Source organism: Triturus cristatus, chromosome 4_2, assembly GCF_964204655.1.
Source record: "Triturus cristatus chromosome 4_2, aTriCri1.1, whole genome shotgun sequence".
NCBI classification, from domain to species: Eukaryota; Metazoa; Chordata; class Amphibia; order Caudata; family Salamandridae; genus Triturus; species Triturus cristatus.
The window spans coordinates 229,391,821-229,414,686 of record NC_140586.1 but is presented as its reverse complement, the minus strand read 5'-3'; the positions used below and the strand labels follow the sequence as shown (position 1 = coordinate 229,414,686).

The 22,866-nt window shown below is 47.6% G+C and overlaps 1 protein-coding gene across 1 annotated transcript in view; it reads left to right on the top strand.

Annotated features, from left to right (window-relative positions):
• Nucleotides 1-3,736: 3,736 nt before the first annotated feature.
• Nucleotides 3,737-22,866, top strand: part of CACNG2 (calcium voltage-gated channel auxiliary subunit gamma 2) — a 323,387-nt gene continuing 304,257 nt past the window's right edge. Inside the window, exon 1 of the mRNA XM_085601327.1 lies at nucleotides 3,737-5,979. Within this exon, the coding sequence (XP_085457453.1) occupies nucleotides 5,769-5,979 (211 nt within the window). The 5' untranslated portion in view covers nucleotides 3,737-5,768. The remainder of the gene's footprint in view (nucleotides 5,980-22,866) is intronic.

Here is a 22,866-nt window from a genome sequence, read left to right as displayed (position 1 = left end):
TCATTATTTCGATAAAAATTGCTTGAATAAATTGTATGCCGTTTGCCCTTTTTTACGGTTACTCTATATTTTTTTATCTATTCTCGTTATACCTCATGGTATTGTTATGCTTACTCTGTAAAGCACTCTGATACCTCCGGGTCTACTTTGCGCTTTATAAAACTCAGAAATAAATAAATAAGCACTGTATGGTACAATAGTACTGCCCAAATTCACATCTCCTGTTCTTTAGAGATACACAGTAGCCAGATCTCTCCTTCATATGTTAATCTCTCAACTTAGCTACGCCTAGTGAGGCCAGAGGACAGGGACCCTGCGGCCAGTAGCTATTGCGCAACACCTGTAGCTATTCCCAGGGGCCACTAGACACAGGTTGCACTTTTCTGGTACCATTGTTTGCAGGAAACATTGGACACTGGGCACATTGTCTTATCCAGTAGACCCTATATAGCTAAAGATATGAATACTTTATAAAGTGCTACAAGTACCCAAGCCGGGGTGTCGTGACACTGTGGGAGAAGGCAGAGACAAGAGTGTTGGTCAAAGAGTCTCTTTTTTGTTTTGTTATATCTTTCCCTGAAAGCCAAGTAGTTGGGTTCTGATTTAATATTCATTGGGAGCGCATTGCAAAGCTTCGTGGAACAATAAAATGCTCTTCTACCAGTTAGAGCTTTTTTTATCTTATAGATGGAAAACGGAAAGACAGCGAAAAAACGAAGAGTATGAAGGGGACAGTAGGGAGTAATAGGGGACCTAAAGTCCATAGGACCTTATCGTGGATGCACAGAGTCTTGAAGACGACACTCTTCTATAGAAGAAGCCAGCGCACAACGTGTAAATTATCAAAGATGAAGTTACAGCTAGGCATTCCTAATAACTAGCAGCCTTTTGCTTCTTAGACATGTCATGATTGGACATATGTTGCCAGTAGATGTTGTTGAACATGCATCTCCTTGGCCCACCCATGCTTCCTCGTTGTCCTACCAGGGCCAGCATCCTAGAGCCAGTCATATAAGCGTCCTCTGCTTTTTTTATAACCAGTCCACTGGTGCAAATGGTGGATCCCGGCCTGTGCAAATTTGCCCACCATCAATGAGAAATTGTCCTACACTTGTCCAAGATTGCTGGGCACAAGTGTAAGATTGCCCCGCACTGGTGAAAATGATGCAATCTGGCTACAGCAGTCAGCTTCATAGAGCTGCCTCTTTAGCAGCCATATTTAAGGAGCTATCTTTGAATCAACAGAGCTCAGCAACAAGGAATTGTCTCATCAGGGCACGCAGTCCTTTAGGTCTACAGGGACCATTGTCAAGGTGTTGACGCTTATTAGACCCCATCATGAGTTGCCTCTTTAGAGCTTAGCATCAAGAAGGTGTTTCTTAAAGGCACCCAGTGCTTGACGTCAAAGGGCTTGCCACTTCATAATTGCAGAGCCCAACTTCAAGGCGCTATTCCCTTAGACAACAGAGCTCAGCATACATGCGCACAGAGCTTATCCTTGACGAGCTGTCTCTCAGGTGCACGGGGTGTTCAGCTTCGAGGAGCTTTGCCTTCAAACCCACAGAGCGTGGTTTCAAGGACCTTTTCCTTTTGATCCACAGAAGTCAACATCGAACAGTTATCCATTGAACACAGAGTTTGGTATCAAGGAGCAGCGTCTTCAGACCTCTGCAGCGATGCGCTCTCTATTCAGAGCTCCACTTCAAGGTGCTATCTTGTCAGAGCTCAGCATCAACGAGTTGTCACTTCAGAGTTTGACATCAAGGAGTTGTCCCTTTAGATCCAAGTAGCTGTGCCGCTAGATCTACAAAACTAAAGACCCAGAGTTATATTGAGCAAGCTGCCATTTCAGGGCACACAGAGATGAGCATCAAGTGCTGTTCCTTCAGAGCTCAGCATCAAGGAGCTGTCCATTTTAATGCGCATAGATTAGCTTCAAGAAGCTGTGGCTCCAGATCTACAGAACTCAACATCCAGGAGCTGCTCCTTCAGGCACACTGAGCTCCTCCTCAAGGAGCCGTCTCTTCAGATCTGCAGAGCCCCCTTCAAGGAGCTATCCCTCTAGAACCCCAGAACTCAACATCCAGGGGCTGTCGTGTCAGGATGCACAGAGCTCAGCATGAAGGAACTGTCCCTTCAGAACTCGGCATCAAAGAGTCGTCCCTTCAGATCCACAGAGCTCGACTTCAAGCAGCTATACCTTTAGAGCCACAAAACTCCAAATCTAGGAGCTATCCTTTCAAGAAAGAGAGCTCGAAATTAAAGAGCTTAAACGGAACATGGCTTCAATGAGCTATAACTCTAGCTCCACAGAAATCAACATCAAACAGTTATCTGTTGACTAGGCACAGCTCAGGGAATTTGTCTCTTTAGAGCCCATTATCAAGGAGCTGTCACTTCAGAGCTGGACATCAAGGAGATGTTCATTCAGAGTTTGACATCAAGAGATGTCTCTTCAGAGTTTGGCATCAATGAGATGGTCATTCAGTGCGCTGCGCAATGGAAGTTTCCCAGTCTGTCTCGGCACAGGGGTGACTCAAAGGGGATCACAGACCTAAACATCCTATGGGTGCCTCATTTAATACCATAGCTCCTAACATTATATTGCTGTCTTAATGGGTACCAAATGCCTCCTTGTTCCAAAGCTGTCATTAGATATCATGTACTCTCGATGTTCTCCAGCTGCCTCATTGGATACCACAGACCTTTCATCTCTCAGATGGGACAGACCATGAGAATTGTGCTTCTGTCTCATTGCGTATCACCATCCTCTGCATCGTCTGGGTGTCTCCTTGGGTATCACAGACTCTCAGCATCCTACAGCTGCCTGATTGGGTACAACAGACCTCAGCATCTCGCCACTACCTCATTGGTTACCACAGCACTCTGCATCTTTCAGTTGTCTCATTAAATACCAGGAACCTCAGCATGTTGCTGCTGTCTTATTGGGTTCAATCTTGTGCTGCTTCCTCGTTGGCCACCACAGCCCTCGGCATCCTGCAGGTGTTCCATTGAGCGCATAAGAATTTTGAATCCTGTAACTGTCTCGTTGGATATGACAGCTTACCATAGTACTCTCTTTGGCTAACACAGATCTCAGCTTCCCACTTCTGGCTTATTAAGTACCACAGCCTTCAACATCTCCCCACGTCCTCATTTAATACAACAAACACAAGCATTCTGCCGGTATTTTATTGGGTACCCCAGCTCTCTGCATCCTACCGAGCTGTCTAATTGAGTTACACAGAACTTTGGCACCCTGCCGCTGGATACCACAGCTCCAGCGTCCTCCAACTCCTTCAATTGTTCCCACGGATTTCAGCATCCCATCGATGCCCCATTGAGTACCACATAATGAAGCGGCCTCCATCCGTCATGTTGGGTAACACAGACCTATGCATCCTTGCCCTTACTCATTGGGCACCCCATGCCTCCGTATCCATGCATATTTCTCTTTAGGTGCAACAGACCTTAGAATCCCAGAACTGCCTCATTTGGTACCTCCGGCTTCAGCATCCTGCAGGTGTCTCATTGGGAACTAGACCCCTCAGTATCCTACACGTGTTTTCAATAGGTACCACAGACCTCAGCATCCTGCCTCGGCCCTATTGGGTATCACAAACACACAGCATCCTCATTGGGTACTAAAGACCTCAGCATCCTGCAGGTGTCTCATTGGGTTTCATAGACATCAGCATCCTGAGGTGCCTCACTGAGTACTACATCCCTCGCATCCTGCCATTGGGTACATCAGCATCCCCCAGCTACCTCGTTGGGTACCACAGCCCTCAGCATCCTCCGCCGCAGGATGCAGGCGCCCTAACGCGCCACTGCCACCCCTTCCTCTCAGCTGGACGCGCCTTGCGCCACCCATCCTGCCGCACCGCCCCTTGCCCCCACCCTCGGCGCGGAGAGAGCGAGGGGGGCTCCTGCACCTCGAGACCGAGACAACGGAGCAGCCATCAGGCCCGCCGCCTGAAGGATCGCGGACTCCCACCCTCGGAAGGGCCCCCACAGGTCGGAGCTCGGCGGCGGTTGATGGCGCAGGCAGTGGCCCGGGCTCGGTGGGCGCCCCCCGGCTGCGCGCCCCGCGCGTCCCTCCGTCCCGCCGCCGCACTCTGCTGAGGATGCGGCAACCCCGCCGCGCCGCACCGCGCCCGGCGCCAGCTCCCCCCGCCGCCGCGGCCCTGCGCCCCCCGACGGGCCCCCACGCTCGCCGGCGTTAGCGGAAGGCGACGAGACGCAGCGGACGGACGCTTCTCCCGCAGGGGTGCGGTGGCGGGGGCGCCCGGGCCCTTTTCTCCCTCCCCGGTCTTGTTATTGGACACACAGAAGGCACATTCAGAGACATCGATATATTCCTCCTCGTCGGCGAGGGGGGGCTCTTCCGGTTGAGGTCGAGCTTCCTCGTCGTCGCATCGCCTTCCAATTACCGTCCCTGGACGCTGCTGCTCGCCACCCATCGCATCGGTACGAGAAATCTTAACACGAGAAGGTCCCTGGAAGGCGTAGCTAAACGAACAAACCTCCATTTCATACATCGTTAAACGAGTGGACCTCCTGTGATTCGATCACTGGAAGCTGTATTGAGCAAGCCATTGCCTCGGCCAAACAAGGAGACGTCCCTACCATAAGGTCCCTGGAAGACGTATCGAGCAAGCCGTCGCCTTCCGATTTTAATCCCTGGAACTCGTTCTGGCCACCCAAACCTCAGCCTTCCTACTACCATATCTGGTGGTTGCAACAAGCTTAGCCTTTGCCTTCCTATTCCCGTCTCTGGTAGTCGTAACCAGAAAGCTTTTTCCTCCTGATTATTGTCACTTGAAGGACCACTGAGCCATCCGTAGCGTCCCGATTGTCGCCCTTCGAAGCTGTATCAAGCAGTCCTTCCCCATCAGTCATCGTTCCTGGAAGCTGTATCAAGCAAGCCTTCGCCTTGTGATTCTAAGCCTCTGACTGTTGATCATCGTCCTCCTTCCAATTATCAACCCTGGAAACCGTAGTAAGAATCAACCCTTTGCCTTCCGATTATCGTCCCTGTCAGCCCTATCAGCAAGCCTTCGCGATTCGATTATTGACCCGAGAAGTCGTACCAAGCAACCTTTTGCCTTCAGCTTATCGTCCCTGGAAGCCATACCAAACAAGCCTTCATCTTCCGAGTATCACCCCTATTAACCCCAAAATCCATACCCAACAACCCCATATTTTGCGATTATCATCCTTTGAAGTCATACCGAGCAACCCTTCACCTTCAGCCTATACAAGCTGTATTGAGCAATCCTTTGACTTCCCAATATTGTACCTTGAAGCCATACTGTTCAACTCTTCAACTACCAACCCTGGAATCTGTAACAAACAACCTTGCAGTGCTTGATCATCTCCATACTCTGAACAAGAGTAGAACAACCCATCATCTTCCAAATATCTTTGACGAGCAACTCAAACCCAACTCTTATGCTTGGACATTAACGGAGAAACCACTTGCCTTCCAATTATCCACTGTGGATGCTGCCCGAAAACCCTGCAGCAGATCTTGGATTTTTTCCCATTCGTGGGGTGATTAATTGATCAATTGTTTTTGGTTCGTGCAACCCCTTTATCCTCGAAATCTGCTGCCAGCACTGTTGGGCACTTGCCTTTTAGGCAGCGGGCACAATATTGTGCCTATCGTGCAAGGACACATACCAGCACTGCACGGTCCTTTAGTACCCACGCTGCCCTGATCGGTATCCGAGGAGGGCGGCCAGGGCGCTGTAGAATGAGGGACCATGGGGGTCTTTGACAGAGGTGTTCAGATGCTCTTGACCACGGTTGGTGCATTCGCAGCCTTCAGCTTGATGACCATCGCGGTGGGCACCGACTACTGGCTCTACTCCCGGGGCGTTTGCAAGTCCAAGACAGTGAGCGAGAACGAGACCAGCAAGAAAAACGAGGAGGTGATGACCCACTCAGGCCTATGGAGGACCTGCTGCCTAGAAGGTATGGTGTGTGCAACCCTAAGGGCTTCGGGCAGGATCTGGGGGTTGTGTGTCTCATTCAGTGCTTGATTACTTAATTGGGGCCTGTGTGATCATTAGGGGCTGTGTATTATTAAAGGGACAGTCGTTATCAGGGAGTGCTACAAGTCATCACAGTTCTGAGCACATCATTGGAGTATGCTGAGTATCAGCAGGGGTGCTTGTGCATCATCGGCAGGCCCTAGGCCTCATCTGGAGGCTCTTTGCATCATCACTGTGCCCTAGACATCAGGGGATCTGTGCATCGTTAAAGGCCTCTAGACATCATCAGAGGGGGCCTGTGCATAATCAGAGGGCCTTATTCATCATCAGAGAGCCCTAAGCATCCCCAGGAGGCTTATGCATCATCAAGTGGCTCTATACATCATCAGTAGGCCCTATACCTCCTCAGATAGCTCAGCACATCATTGGAGTTACACTGGCTACCATCACAGGTTCTTGTGCATCATCAGCGTGCACTAGGCCTCAGGATCTGTGCATCATTAATGGCCTCTAGGCATCATCAGGGGGACCCTGTGCATCACCAGAGGGCCTTACACATCTTCAGAGAGCCCTAAGCATCTCCAGGAGGCCTATGCATCATCAAGTGGCTCTGTAAATCATCGGAAGGCATTATACCTCCTCAGATAGCCCAGTGCATCCTTGGGGTACCTTGTGCACCATCAGGGGGCCTTCTGTGACACAAAGGGCTCTTATCGTGCCAAGGGCGTTCTAAACACCACCAAGGGCTATAAGCCTCCTTAAAGAGAGCTCATTTCATTGGGGTACCTTATGCATCACCAGTGGGCCTACGTGTGCTCGATTTGCTTGCATATCAGGAAGCCTTGCACATCAGTGGGTGCTGTGGGAATCGTGAAAGTGGTGAGGTACCCTGCCTCGCGTCTGGGCATCATGCATTTACACTGCACATCTTTGAGGCGGCTATGCCAAATCAGGGTACCATACATATCATTGGGACATGCCAGTCCTTGGGTCACCTCGCAGATCATCAAAGGGCCCTTGGCGCTGTTGGGTCCCCGGGTATCTGGCTGTTCGTCATCCCCATTGGTAGGTGTTATGGAGTGTTGTGGAACACTGAATATTCTGTGCATCCATCTGTGTGTCACATCGGGGTATTTTTCCCATCCGTGTGTTCAGCACATTGTGTGTTCTGGAGATTTGTGTGTTGCACCCTTCAGTTACTCTACACATCTGTATATGGGACACACATGAGTATTCTGCACATCTGTGTGTTGCAGTTGTCTGGCAAATCCTGGTTGTCTGCGCAAGTGTGCATTCTGCACGGATTAGAATTCTGCACGCCCGAGTATTCAACACATCAGGTATATCACACACGAGTACTCTGCACATCTGGATACTGCGCACATCAGAGAATTCTGCACCCCTGAGCCTCTACATGTGTGTTGTATACGTGCATTCTGTACACCTGACACATCCGGGTACTGTGCACAGCGGACATTTGTACACTTCCAGTAGCCTGCTCTTCTGCACATGTGGGTATTGTACGCACGTGTATTCGGCACGTCTGTGTATTATGAACATCTCAGCATTTGGACTTCTGAGTACTTTGAACAGCGGGGTACTGTGCACCTCAGAAAACGTGCACACCTATGCATTGCACACGAGGTATTCTGTATTGAGGGGCATTGTGCACACCTTTAATCCAGCGCGTTTTCTGCGCACGTGAGTATCCTGCACGTCATTTAATTAAACACATCTATGTTATACACGTGTGTTCTGCATTTTTAGGTATGGTACACACCAAGTATTCTGCACATTTGTGCACTGTGCACACCTGGCTACTGTGCACACATGTGCTATTGTACACATCGGTTATTCTTCAAGCTTTGGTATATTAACCATCGGATATTCCGCGCCCTTGAATATTATGCACACGTATAAAGTGCATACTCCGGTATTCTGCACACCTGGCCATTTGGCACATCTGGGTATCCCAGCATTGTGCAGTGTGCGCACGTGGGTGTTGTGCGCATTCTGTATTCCGCACATCTGGTTATTCTTCACAGCTGGGCCTTCCGCACATCATATCTTTTACACTTTGAGTGATCCGCACTTTCCCAGCACACTGCTCGACTGCAGAGCCCGTACATCTGGCCATTGTGCGTAGATGGACATGCTGCTCACGTACATTCCGCATTCCTGGTATTCGGCGTGCCACGCATTCTGCTCTTTACACATCCGGCACTTCTGGATTGTGCACACATCTAGGTATTTTACACCCGGATATTCTGCACATCTGTATATTTTGCACGTCGTGTATATTGTGCACAGCTAGACATTTTGCACATCAGTGTGTTCTGCATATCTGTGTATTCTGCAAGTTGAGTATTGAGCACATCCGGGTATTCTGGACATCCCGGTGCTTTCCACTTCTGGATGTTCCGTCTTCCCGGGTATTGTTCGTTCCCCTCCCACCTCCCCCTTCCTTTCCATTCTCATTCCCCGGTTTCCCTTCTCTCCCTTCACCTCTGCCCCTCCTCCCCGCCCCCTCGTCTGTCACCTCCCCTTCCCTCCCCCACCGCCGCTTGCGAAGGCACCCACAGTCTCCATTTCATCTCTGCCTCCTCAGCACCTTCGAGTGGAGGGTACCACTGTGCAGGGGGAGGGGAGCATCATGCCGTCAATACACTCATGCTTCTTGGCATGGCTGGAGATGCGAGGGGCCCGGGAGGGGAGGGGAGGGGAGGGGAGCGGGTTCACTGCATTCCTTTCATGCATTCAGGAAGCGTCCATTATAGGAGCAGGCGGCGGGCGGGGGGTGTCTGTTATCATTCTGTGGGGTAGCCCTGCCATCCTGTGGCACCCACCTTGGTGAAGACATGGCATTGTTACATAGAGAAGAGGTGTCACTGGTATACCATCGGAAGAGATGTCACGGCGGTGCCCTCAGGAGAGGTGTCAACGTGATGCCCTCAGAAGAGGTGTCGCTCTCTTACTGCCGGGAAAGGCTTTCATTGGTCCGTAGGCACGAGCCAGAGCTCGCAGCTCAAATGTGAGCCTTTCCGAGCTCCTCAAAAGCCATAGACCCGGCCGAGACTCCCGGGTCTTTTCCCACAGGATGACGGCCAGGGCAGTAGCCTGGAGTGACATGCAATCCAGCGTCATAAAAACCAAATGGTTGGTTATTCAGCCAGGGATCATTTAAAAAATCTTAGTGCTCACAATAAAAAGGCGAACCATTCAAAATAAATTACCTCAAATAGTTTGAGGCAAAGGCCTCCTGGACGAGAGACTACAAAGGGGAGAAACGTTCAACAGTGGACTACGTAATGCCAAAGGCAGTTCCTTTAGCGCGAAAACCTCCTGTCTCTGTCAGAGGTGCTGAAATCTGCCGACGCCAAGGTTTTTCAGTTGTTAAACCCAGAGGCCCTGTCCAAGGTGCTGAGACCTTTCTGTGGGCAATTCTTTCAGCGGCATCACTGTAGTTGTATGCAGGGTGGACAGGATTGCCTGTGGACTTCCCTACCTGACCGTTCTGTCCAAGATGCTGACTTGTGGACGTTGCCTTCATTGGTAGCGCGTCACAGTTCTGTCCAAGATGCTGACATGTATAGTACATTGCCTACAGTGGCAGCGCCTCGCAGTTCTGTCCAAGACGCTGATACTGCCTTCAGTGGCAGCGCGTCACAGTTCTGTTCAAGACGCTGACATGTGTGGACATTGCCTTTAGTGGCAGCGCCTCTTAGTTCAGTCCAAAGTCATGACTTTTGTGGGTATTTACCGCAGCGGCAGAGCCTCGCTGTTGTGTCCGTGGACAGTGCGTGCAGAGACAGTGCTTCGCTTTACCAGCCAAAATGCTGGCTTATGTCTGTTGGCAGTTCCCTCAAAAGCAGGGCTTTACTGTGGTTCCCAAGGTGCTGACCTCTGGCTGTGGACAGGTCCTTTAGTGGCAGCCCTTCACAGTTCTGCCCACGGTAGGGTGACCAACTGGCATAGGTGCAAATTCAGGACGGTGAGTGTAAAAATTCAGGACAAAGGGACAAAATTCAGGACAAAAGGTCAAAATTCAGGACAAAATGTAAGTTTTACAGATACGTCAGAGGAGGTTGCGCAATAGTATATAAGTAAATAAATATACAACCACATAAGTACAAGTCCAAATAAGTTTATATTAATTAGGTTGAGACAATTGTGCACTTCACGGTTTTTCAGTATGCCCGCAGCTTTCTACCTTAGACGATTCAAAATTCGCATCTCGCTCCAGCAGGTACATTAGTCACCAGACAATGGTGAACCACACCTGAATATAAGTGAGGCCGCTTTTATTGTTGATTGAAAACTACTGGATATACAAGGAACCTTGCAGTGCCAGCCCCCCGTAACAACCACCCTCCAGTGGTGCCCCCCATCTTCGCATAGACCGTCTCTCATGTGTATTTAATTTCTTTCATAGTGTTACTCATCCCAAGTATGTAGGGCAGGGTGTCGGAGTGCGTTACATCACACACACATTATATAGAGACAATGACTCATATTAACATGAAAGTCAATGTATGGGAAATGTTAGTTAAGATAATGGGTGCTACAAGGTGTAATCATTCTTTTATCTATCATTCAGTCTTTCACCATTCATTCTGTCCTTCCATCTATGTGCCCATCTATATCCAAACATAATCAAGCATTTGCAAACCTATCCACCATGTATCCTTCCATCAATCATTTCACTCATCCATCCCTCCATCCACCCTTTCCCTTATTTATCCATTATTCATCTACCCACCCATTCACTCCATCCATCCGTACAGTCATCCATCCACTCTTCCACCCATCCATCTATTTACTCATCCATCCAGCCATTTACCCTTTCACCCATCCAGCCATCCTTTCACTTACTCATCCATCCACCCAATCACTTATCCTTCCACCCATTCTCCCTTTCAGTCATTCATCCTCCCTTTCTCTCTCCATCCCCCTTTCACTTATCCATCCATCCACCCACCCACTCATCCATTCATGAATCCATCCATTGATCCTATTACTCATCCACCCTTTCACTCATCCATCCATCCATCCATCCGTTCTCTCATCCATCCACCCTTTCACTTCTTCACTCATCTATCCATCCTTTTGTCCATCTATCTCCTTTACTCACTCATCAATCCTTACACCCACCCTTTCACTCATCCATCCATCCATTCACATTCACCCATTAATTCATCAATCCATCCATCCACTCATCCATCCACCAATTCACTCGCCCATCATCTACCCTTTCACTCATCCATCCATCCATCCTTTCACACACCCATCCACCCTTTTGCCCATCCATCTACCCTTCCACCCATACATCCATCTATTTACCTTTTCTCTCATCCATACTTCCACTCATTCACTCACTCATCCATCCATCCTTTCTTTCATTATCTATCCATTAACCCTTTCATTCATCCATTCATCCTTTCAGCAATCCATCCAGCCATTCACACATTCCTTCACTTATTTGCTCACCCACCTTTTCACATTATGAGCTAAGCCTGTGTCTGCAGAGTTGCAGACAGAAGAGGCCCATCAAGAACTTCACCTTGCTGTAGTTTCTAAAGCAAGGGGTGGGGTGGGGTGGGGGAGAGTTCACTATGCCCCTGCACATATGCAGTCTGAAAACGTAGAAGTCATGAGTCATGCATGATGCACAGTGCCAGGATGTGAGGTGACTGTGACATGGTGTTGTTTCCAGGGCTTTAAGTGGTGTAAAAAACTGGGGGGGTCTCTTCAAAGGGGGTGTTCAATGTAATTAAGGGCGTGGTTTAAAACACCTAGACTAAAAATCTGCGCTTAGCATAGTGTTCCGCCCGACTGGTATTATGTTGTTTCTGTCATTGCATCCAGATATATAATACAGCAAGTATCATTACACCAACAGGCCAGTGCTATTGGCTTTGTCAATGGTTGTTAGTTGCTTAAAATAAAAATGCAGCAACCATGGTTTTGTTGAATATAATATTGAAAATACTTCAGTTCTAAAATGATGAGACAGTGAAAGAAGGATATCCCGTTCTTTTTAACTTGTTTCACAGGCTTCTTTATATAAACTGTTTCTAACGTTGCAGCATGGGCGTTTTACGGTTATCTAACAGAATGCCCTGCTGTACACTGAGGCCGGAGGAGGCCGCCACATGCTTTAACAGCCCAGACTGCCCCATTGACATTCAGTATGTGGCAATTACCCGGCATACAGAATGACAATCGGCAGGTGGGGCTGCTCTTGCGCTCCAGGAGGAGTGCGAGGTGGCCCCATTGGGGGTGGGGGTGAGGCCTCTCACAGGGGAGCAGAGCTGCTCCCTGTGACGGCCAAAATTACGGACAAACGGCGTCCGTAAAAGGGATGCTCACGGACAACGGACGTGAGGTCCAAATTACGGACGGTCCGTGAAATTTACGCACGGTTGGTCACCCTAGCCCACGGTGCTGACTTCTGCCTCTGAACTGTGCGCTGCCTGGCAGTGGCTTGAATAGGGTGCTGACGTGTCTTTGGACAGTTCCTCTGTGGCCGCGCTTCTGTGTACTGTCCATGGTGCTGACCTCTGTTCGTGACAGCTTCTGAAGTGGCGGGTCTGTCCAAGGTGCTGAAGTCTTTCTGCTGGCTGTTCCTTCACAGGAGTGCCCCAATCTTGTGTTCGTGGACAGTTCCTTCACTGGCACCTACTCATGGTTCTGCCACGGGTGCGAGAGTCTTCCTGTGGAAAGCGTTTTCAGTGAAAGCCCCAATCTTTTTTTTTTTTTAAAGGTGCCAAATCAAGATTCGGAACTTTAAAGGCGGTGCACTCTGCACTGATAAAAGAACAGTTTTCTGGTATAGTGCTACAAGTCTCCCACTCCTATTGGAGGAGCTAGTGGGTCCAGAGAGCAGGGACGTAGAACCTCAGATGAGACCCTGTATCTTAGTAGCTCATTCTTAAAGGATCTGTAGTGCTTGCTCTAGCACAGATGCCACAAGGCGCTGGATTGAGAAGGACAGCTCGCTTCATAGATGATCTGTGGTCGAGTGCTGCAGGGTCGGCTTCTAAGCATTACCTCGCGGTGGCCAGATCTCCCAGCAGGTAGGAGTGCAGAGCCATGGGATCGGCTTCGCTCCGGTACTCCACTATCTGACATGTGCTCAGCCGGGGCCTTAGCCCTCAAGTATCCCATAAGTAGGCATATCCCTCAAGTATCCCATAAGTAGGTATATCCCTCAGGTATCCCATAAGTGGACATATCCCGCAGGTATCCTAGAAGTAGAAATATCCCTCATGTATCCCATAAGTAGGTATATCCCTCAGGTATCCCATAAGTGGACATATCCCTCAGGTTTCCTAGAAGTAGAAATATCCCTCATGTATCCCATAAGTAGGTATATCCCTCAGGTATCCCATAAGTGGACATATCCCTCAGGTATCCTAGAAGTAGAAATATCCCTCAGGTTTCCTAGAAGTAGAAATATCCCTCATGTATCCCATAAGTAGGTATATCCCTCAGGTATCCCATAAGTGGACATATCCCTCAGGTATCCTAGAAGTAGAAATATCCCTCATGTATCCCATAAGTAGGCATAATACCTCCGGTATCCCACAAGTGGACATATCCCTCAGGTATCTCATAAGTAGGCATATCCTTCAGGTATCCTATAAGTAGAAATATCTCTCATGTACCCCTAAAAGTAGGCATAATCCCTTAGGTATCCCATAAATAGACATATCCCTCAGGTTTCCACAGGTGGGCATATCCCTCAGATAAGGCATTATCCCTCAGATATCCCATAAATAGGTATATCTCTCAGGTATCCCATAAGTGGACATATCCCCTAGGTGTCCCATAAGTAGGCATAATCCCTCAGGTATCCTGTAAGTAGGCATATCCCTCAAATATCCCATAAGCAGGCATATTCCCCAGGTATCTGATAAGCAGGCATCTCCTTAGAAGGGCAGTGCCCAGATGGCTCTGGCGTAGGAGGGCTCAGGAAGGTGGCACCCACATGGACCAGCTGCGGAGTCTTCGTTGTGTGCTTTGACGAGTCTGTGATCCCAAACTGCCTTCCAAGGTGCATGGAAGGTAGGAGTCATAACCCAGCACAATTTATGGGGAGTGGGCACCATATACCTGGCATGTGAAAGGGATAAGAACCCGATTGTGCTGTTTGTATCGAAAGTGCCATGCTCTGGCAGAGCAATGATAATCGACCCCCACCCCCACTCGCGAGCCCTGTGACACACTGGCCTATGTATATTTAATAACACAACGATCTACCTAAATCGAACCAGTTTACTTCTACACTGACTTACATAAACCACTTTATAACTAAACACCCTACTAACCACACATAACCAACACAAACAAGTAACACATCACAATTCCTCCATTTCCACATGAAAGAGGAGGAAAAAGCACTGGGTCTCATAACGGTGGCTGAAACAGCTAGTCAAGTTCGAGTAGCCTAGCATAGCATAAGTAATCACAAGCAAAACATAGAAATTATAAGAAAAAATGTAATCATGATTAGTTTCAAAATCAGTGTGTATGCCACATATTAAACATATCCATTGGATACAAATTGTATAATAGCATTCATCCAATTGATAACTGTATTCTTACCTGAAAAGTAGACCCCACCACCAAACTCTTCCAATGAATCCAAATTGTCCCTTTTTTACCCAAATATAACTCACAGTTAGGAATCACAGCTTTTTGAAAGTATTTTCTTCCAAAATGTAAGCTATCATTTTTTTCCTCAATCTAAAGTAGTAGTAGCGCCCTATAAGTGAAACAAAAGCATTGATATAATTAACCCTCAATGCCTTTTGAGAACCCATATGATTGCTTCGCATATATGAAGATGTATGGAATTGCAACACAGACTAAAAAAATTCTATTCTCTTAGTCTAAAATTCACCTGTTGTCCTTGTATGACAATTACCTCTTTGAAGGTTTCTCCAAACCTGAAAGTCCACCTTCTACATCAAACTTAACCCAACCACGACCACGGTGGCAGACTACATCTCCACCTCCAGGACTATCTCACCAGGATGCGCTTGCAGACTTCTTGTCCGTCCTACCAGCCTTTGCACATTTCTTGGACTTTACATTGACTCAATGATGTCACTGAGCATGTCATGAGTGATGTAATATGTGAGGTCATAAGCAGTCCATTGTGGGTGTGTAAGTTATAGTTAGCTCAGCTAAATAGAACTGCTGAATTTCACTGGTTTTGTATGACTGAAATCTGAGTCTACCTATAACGTCTCTATAACCTTTGTTTTTGTCAGTGAATAAATATGAGTGGTTTCCACTGCGCTGCTGTAGTCTCACGGTATTTTGCATTACGCCTGTTGTTCAGAATTCTTGACATTACACTAATACCACCATAGTGTGTAATTATGCATTATTCACAGCAAAGAGTTTTGGGCTTTTCTTGGAAATAATGCAAATGTAAGTGGCTGCTGTGTGTAATTATGTTTACCTTCACATCATTTTCACGAAATTTCGCGTAATTACACAAATGTCTATGTGAATTTAGCACAACCCCTATATATATACATATATATGTAACATAACTGCAGGGCAAATGTAAGACTCCCATGTTTTTACCACAGTTGAGCGCAACCGGATTGAGAAAATACTGCTTTACGTCTTGCAGATTCAATTCTAGAATCGCTTTACAGAGGAAAATAACTTGGTCCATACCTCCAAGGCCTATTTATTGTGTTTTTTTTTTTTTTTTAAAGCTCATTCACAAATTTAACCGCTTGTGGTCTGGTTTTAGTTACATACCTTTGTTTATAACTATTACACATGAAACAACAATGTGGTATAAATCGTATATGGAGAGGTGCGCAGTGTAATATGATATCTATTACCATCGCTAAGGGAGGAGAGAGAGATTATGATGCCCTTGACACTTCACATGTCCTGAATCAAGGTCTCTTCCTGAACTCGCCGAAGGAAAAAAAACAGCCTATTAAACTGTGGGCACCTGCCTATATGTAGGTATTTACATGGTGGGGTGCTTCCTTGCACATAATATACTGATTTTAAACCCATATTTCGAAGGGAGCCATGAATTATAGAAAATATTTCATGGGGCTATGTGAAATATGAGATTCCTCTTCATGATAGTGGCTCCTAATCCACACTACAGAGCTGTAGGATTGCCAGAGACACTAGAATTCTGTGGCAATTGAGTGCCAAAAAATGCCCCAGGATTATGTAAAATATGCGGCAAGATAAGGCAAGTTATGCAGCATTTTGTCACGTTGTCTTCAGTTTTATTCTGATCTGTCAGAGCTACAAATAAAATTTTTGTTGCAATCTGCAAATTATGTGGTAACTGTAGTAAATCCATAATTAAGTGATAAATGTTGCTTAGATGGTATTACATAATTCCACTGGCCCTAAACATTGTCCATTTTTTATTAACAATCTATTCTTGAAAGGTAAACAAAACCTATATTTTCTAATTCGAGTCAATGCCCGTTCCCCTTGAAAAGAACATCTTCAACAATTTCTTCCTTCTACAGACAGAATATTTTTTAAATAATGCGTGTTTTTTGTGACATTTTATTTTTTCAGTTTCACTATTTTTTTAACATCTTTATTTAATATTTTAAGCAATATAACTGGAGACAGGGAGGCACTTCTAAAATGTAAGTGGGGGCCCCTGACTTTAAAACCCAATGTAAGAACCAAAATACATTTATTCGCTGGTTGCTACTTGGTATTAAAAACGAAATTGTGAGGATTAGGGGAACAAATACCCCATCACCACCATTGCCGTCAATGGGGATTTTTAGAAGGGCCTCCCTGTCTCCAGGTGTAGGTCGGCTCTCTACCAAACGCGGTTTTTAGACAGCAATGACTGCCAATGATGAAGCATGACACCTGGTGTTGTGTGAGGACAGTCCTTTACATTTTTTGAGATGCCTAGCACCCTACTAATTTAGTGCTTAGTGCTTGTGAGGATTGGGTTGCAATTCTCAACAACTTTTATTCAAGGTAGCTTCTTTTGTGTGTGCTTGTGTTGTGCCTTTCTATGACCGCTTCAAACATGGTTTCACCCGTGGTGTAGAAAGGGGAGCACGGAGTGGGTGGTCTGCACCGGGCAGCACAAGTTTTGGGGGCGGTGGCCTCTCCCCTCCGTCGCGTGGCGGCAAAAGCAGTTATCACCAGCACCCCGCTCTTACATACGCCTGCCGCAAGGCAGCAAACGCAGGGACTGCCCCATGGGCGTCCAAAGGTCTAGCTATGCCATTGGGTCTCACTTTCTAAGTATAACTGTGAGGTGGGACCCAATCCGATCTGTACTCCGCCCCTCCAGGTTTTGGTTTCGGAGGATATGTATGCGTGTCAACAGTCTGGACTTGTCTATCCTCACCATAACGTTTTATTTTTTAACTGATAAACAAAATATTTTCAATAAAAATTACTCTGTTTGTAAAAAAAAAACACATATTTTTAAGCTAACTACCCCCCAAAAAGTACATTTAATATAAAAAAAAATACATAATGGATAATGTGCAGTCTGATCCTATAGTGCTTTCTCTGGGTTCTAGTGACATTTGCAAACCACTCTGCCTTTGGCTTCATGGTTTAGCACCTTATTGGAAACCTTAATGGCAATATTAGGCCATATTACACAGTTACCCATTATACATCCTATAATATACTATCCATTTTTAAACAATGTATGTGAATGCCTATAATGTGTTAGATAAGCAATAATTTGGAATCAGGCAATATGGCTTTAGGATTACATTTGAAGGGAATTGCCTCAGAGACACTGCTGCAGTGTTATGCTCAGAAGAAATGTTATTATATTTCACTCAGATGTGTTGCCATGTAACCCCCCAAAAGACGCGTCACTGAACAGCATTATGAGAAAAGGTGTGAATGCTATCCTCCTGCGGGGTGTAGATGTGTTATACTCAGAAGAGATTTCACTATATCTTTTCATTCAATTTCTTACTCTGTCCTTCCCAAAGCGGTATCACTGGTCATGTGGAGGTGGCAATTGCGTTGAGTGCAGTGGTGGTGGCGGGGTGTGCATATTGCTCTTGATGGGGCGCTGTAGTGCCCATGATAGTAGTTTGGTAATTGGTTGTCAGAGGTGGAAAAGACCTGTGAGATTTGGATTGTTAAAAGTATTAGTCATGGTGATAGTTGTATTAGCGGATTTGATTTTTCATTGTGATTACATTTCTGTCAATCAATCAGCATTTGTAAGGTGCTGCACTGTCACACCTAGGGGTATCTGGGTGCGATTTCTAGCATTGCTGATTATTATATTGGTTGTGGTGGTAGTTGTGCTAGTAAAGGTGTTGGTCACTAGTTATGTCACTAGTGTCAGTGGTGATTGTACTATAGGTGGAGCTAGTTGTGCAAGTAGTGGCTGTTTCAGTTTAACTGGTACTGCGAAACGTCATTTGGCAGTTTGGGGATACTGGTGATGGAGTCGGCAGGTGAGTTTGGGTGGTATTGTGGCAGTACGGGGTGTTCTATAGAGGGAGTAATGGTGGTTGCTGCAGTGGAGGACTGAATTTGATGATGTGGTGGCATGTAATGTGGTGTACTAATGGTGATAACGTTGTTGGGGTGAGGCGTGACTAGCTTATGTATTTGCTGTTTATAGTATGTATGTTGGGGGAGGTTGTAGTGTGTTTAACAGTTGGTATAATTTTGTTGTAGTGGTTGTTGTACTGAGTGTGAAAGTAGAGTTTGATGTGGGGCTGGTGATTTTAGAGTGGATTTCTTTAGTCTAGTGTGGAGGTAGTATGTGACCATTTGTTTTGGGGGTTGTAAAACAGGTAGTGGTTGTGCTGGTTACACACACCGATTCACACAGTGGCTAGCTGTTAAAATGAATGTAGTAAGATAAGTATTTTTGTTAATGGAGGTTGTAGTTGGGCTGGCACTTTCTTTAGTGGGGTTGGTAATGGAGGTTGGAGTGGTGCTGGTTGTGTTGGTGAGTGTGATTGTAGTGATTGAAAGTGAAGTGACATTGATGATTGTTATGGAAATGTTTCTTTATTTAGGGGTGGTGGTGGCTTAAGAGGAGTTGTGATAGTTGTAATTAGGCTGGCGCTTGTTGCAGTGGGAGTAATATTGCTGGCTATTTATGGCTTATTTATTGGGCTTCTGTGGTCCTACTGTGAATTGTTGTTTCAGTTGAGGTTGCTTAGGTATTTGTAGTGTGGTGGTAGTACTTGTTTGAAAGTGGTAGTGTACGTTTTAGTGGGATGTGGTAGTTGCAGTGGAAATGGTGGTTGCACACTACCCAACCCCCCTGGACCGACCACCATTGCGTCCATTTCACCTTCAACACCACCACCGCACCCAAACCCGCCCCGCGCCCACCACGACGGAACTAGAACAAGGTGACAGAGGAACACCTCAGCACCGATCTCCGTCAAACCCCCCCCCCCCATCACCACGAACGACACCAACTCCGCAGCCAGGGAATTTCACTGCTGGGTCTCCTACTGCTCCGACAAGCTCGCACCCCTCCGCCCCCGCCAAACAATGCCCGCAAAAAAGCCGCCTGGTTCACTGCAGAACTTCAAGAAGCCAGACGCTCCTGCAGATGCCTAGAGAAAACCTGGCGAAACCTGAGAACCATGGAATCACGGAACAACCACAAGAGCGCCCTGAAGGATTACCACCAACGCAGAAGAGACACCAAACGGACCTTCATAAGAGACAAAGTCCAGACCAACGTATCCAACGCCAAGGAACTGTTCAACATCATACAGCAGTTCGCCAAACCCACCTGCGAATCCACAGATGTCACAACCTCCCAGGAACTCTGCGACAAGCTCAGCTCCTACTTCCATCTGAAGATGAAGGCCATCTACGACAACTTCAGCGAACCAACGATGAACACCACCCCCCTACCCACCGCCGCTGACAAACCTACCATCACGTCCTAGGATCCCGCGACCCCCGAACTCATCACCGCGACCTTAAAGAGAACCCACTCAGGAGCCCTAATGGACCTCAGCCCACCGCACATATTTCACAGGGCCGCCGCTGCCATCGCACCCAAACTAGGACGAACCATTAACGCCTCCCTCAGGTCAGGCATCTGCCCAGATGACTGGAAATGGGCACAGGTAAAACCCCTCCTCAAGAAATCAATGGCCGACCCTACGGACCTGAAAAACTACCGGCCCATCTCTCTACTCCCCTGTGCGGCCAAAGTCACAGAGAGAATCGTAAACACCCAGCTGACCACCTCCATAGAAGAGAACTCCATCCTGGACGCCTCGCAGTCTGGATTCCGCAGCAACCACAGCACCGAGACCGCCCTCCTTGCCGCCACCGACGACATCCGCATGCTACTGGATCAGGGACACAACCCGGCCCTCATCGTTCGAGACCTCTCCGCAGCTTTTGAAACCTTCTCACATCGCACGCTAGCTGCCAGACTTCCCGACGCGGGAATACAAGGAGCCGCCCTCGACTGGATCCGATCCTTCCTCTCCGATAGAACCCAGAGGATCCGACTCCCGCCCTTCCTCTCCAAACCCACGGAAATCAGCTGCAGAGTACCCCTGGGATCCTCTCTCAGCCCCATGCTATTCAACATCTACATGGCACCCCTCGCCGCCATCGTCAGACAGCATGGGCTCAACATCGTATCCTACACTGACGACACCCAACTCATCCTCTCGCTCACGAAGAATCCCGAAGACACCAGACTCCGCTTCCAGGAAGGAATGAAGAACGTGGCAGCCTGGATGAAGCACAGCTGCCTGAAGCTGAACTCAGAGAGAACCGAGATCCTCATCCTCGGACCCTGCACCACCACCTGGGACAACGCCTGGTGGCCCCCCACCCTCGGGAGCCCACCCACCCCTACAGACCATGCTCGGAACCTCCACCAGCTTCAACTGCCTTCGCATCCTCCGTAAAACCTTCAAATGGATTCCCGCCGACTGCAGAAGGACCGTCACCCATGCACTCATAACCAGCAGACTGGACTTCGGCAACACCCTCTACGCCGGAATCAATAAAACTCTTCTACACAAACTACAAACCATCCAGAACGCCGCAGCCAGACTCATCCTCGGGACACCGCGCCTGAGCACATGACCCAACACCTACGAGGCCTCCACTGGCTCCCCGTCGAAAAGAAGGTCACCTTCAAACTCCTCATCCATGTCTACAAATCCCTCAACAACATCGGACCCAATTACCTCAACAAGAGACTATCCTTCCACGTACCCTAGAGGAACCTCTGCTCCGCCGACCTCGCCCTGGCAGAGGTTCCCCGTATCCGCAAAAAGAGAACCGGTGGGAGAGCTTTCTCCTACATTGCAGTGAAAACCTGCAACGAACTCCCTGTGAAAATCAGATGCTCCCCCACCCTGCACACTTTCAGGAAGGACCTCAAGACCTGGCTCTTCGACTGACCCAGAGCCACCGCCCCCCCTGCCTCCCAGTGGTTTGAGACCCTCACGGGTGAGTAGCGCGCTATATAAACCCCTGATTGATTGATTGATTGATTGACCAAGGCTGTGGCACTGAAGGGGCTAGGAGTTGGATGGTAGTGGCCATTTTGGCAGTGGTGAGTTGGTGTTAGAGGTTGTTGTGGGAAAGCATTGTTAACATCGTGTATCCTCATAACCTGCTTCGGCTTCCATTTTGTAAAAGTCAGTGTACAGTAAGACAACCCATTTTTAGTACTCAGTGGAATGTGGTGTGCTTGTTTCTTAATACTAGGCCCAACCGCCATGGCCTCGCCTTGGCGTGCACAGCCTTCAGGGACTTGCCGTGGTGACCAGTTTCACCAAATTTGTTTTTTTACATTTTTCTGCTTTGCTGGTAGGGCCTGCCTTCCTTATTCCATTTGGCACCAAGTGACACCATTTTCCAGCCCACCCAGCATCCCATTTATCAAATGTTAGAAAGTTGCAAGAGCACGTTTCATGCCGAAGGGCCTAGCTTGGAACTCAAGCCAACAACTCAGACTAATCTTATTGGCGGTTCACAGTGTCCTGAAATGTGCTTGTGTATGGTAATTTACTACCATTTATATGGTCTTGTGGCTGTTTTAGAATCTAAACAACCTTTATGTTCAGAGGTACTTGTTGACAGGAGTCAAATGTGCATGCTCATAATGTATTTGGTTGTGTTTCTTAATGTTTAAAGGCAAATCATAGTGGAAAGTGGCCAGCAAGGTTGAAACAGGCGAGTGTATTGTTTAGCAATGGATTATATTGAATAGGGGCTGCTAGGTCTCACTATAGATCTACTATACTCCCAAGAAATATCGTTATATCACGTTATGGTAACTGTTCCTCAGGAAGAAGAAAGGCTCAGAGGCCAATTAGGTCGCTGAAATAAGATAAAGAGGACAAAGTCTCTAAAGGAAATGCACCTTATCAGTGTGAGGTGGGGAATCTCTCCTTTTGATATTAGTGCCCTCACACACCCTTGTGAGTGTCATGCTTCATCATAGGGCATTGCTCCTCGTGGGGGTGGCGCTGCAGTCCCCCATGGGCCCCGCAAGAGGGCTCTTTGTCGGAGATCTTTTGTGGAGACGCCGCAGTTGTGCATGCGGGTGTGTGGGCCTAGAAAAAAGGGGGGGAGGGGGTGTAGTGTCTTAAAATTACCCTCCGGTGCCGTGGGGATAACTTTATTCATTGGTCCGGTGGTAGGATTAAAAATGTATATATGTACAGGGGCAAAGGGCAATCCTCTATTAATAGATGGCATAGAGGATGGGGTATTACTCCACTGTTCCTAGTGCCCGTGTGTTCAGGAATGTGTGCTAGTCAACATGTTTCGCGCCGTCGTTGGATCCCTAATGGATCCCCTCACGCTTCGTCAGGACCAAAAAATGTGACAAATGAACAAA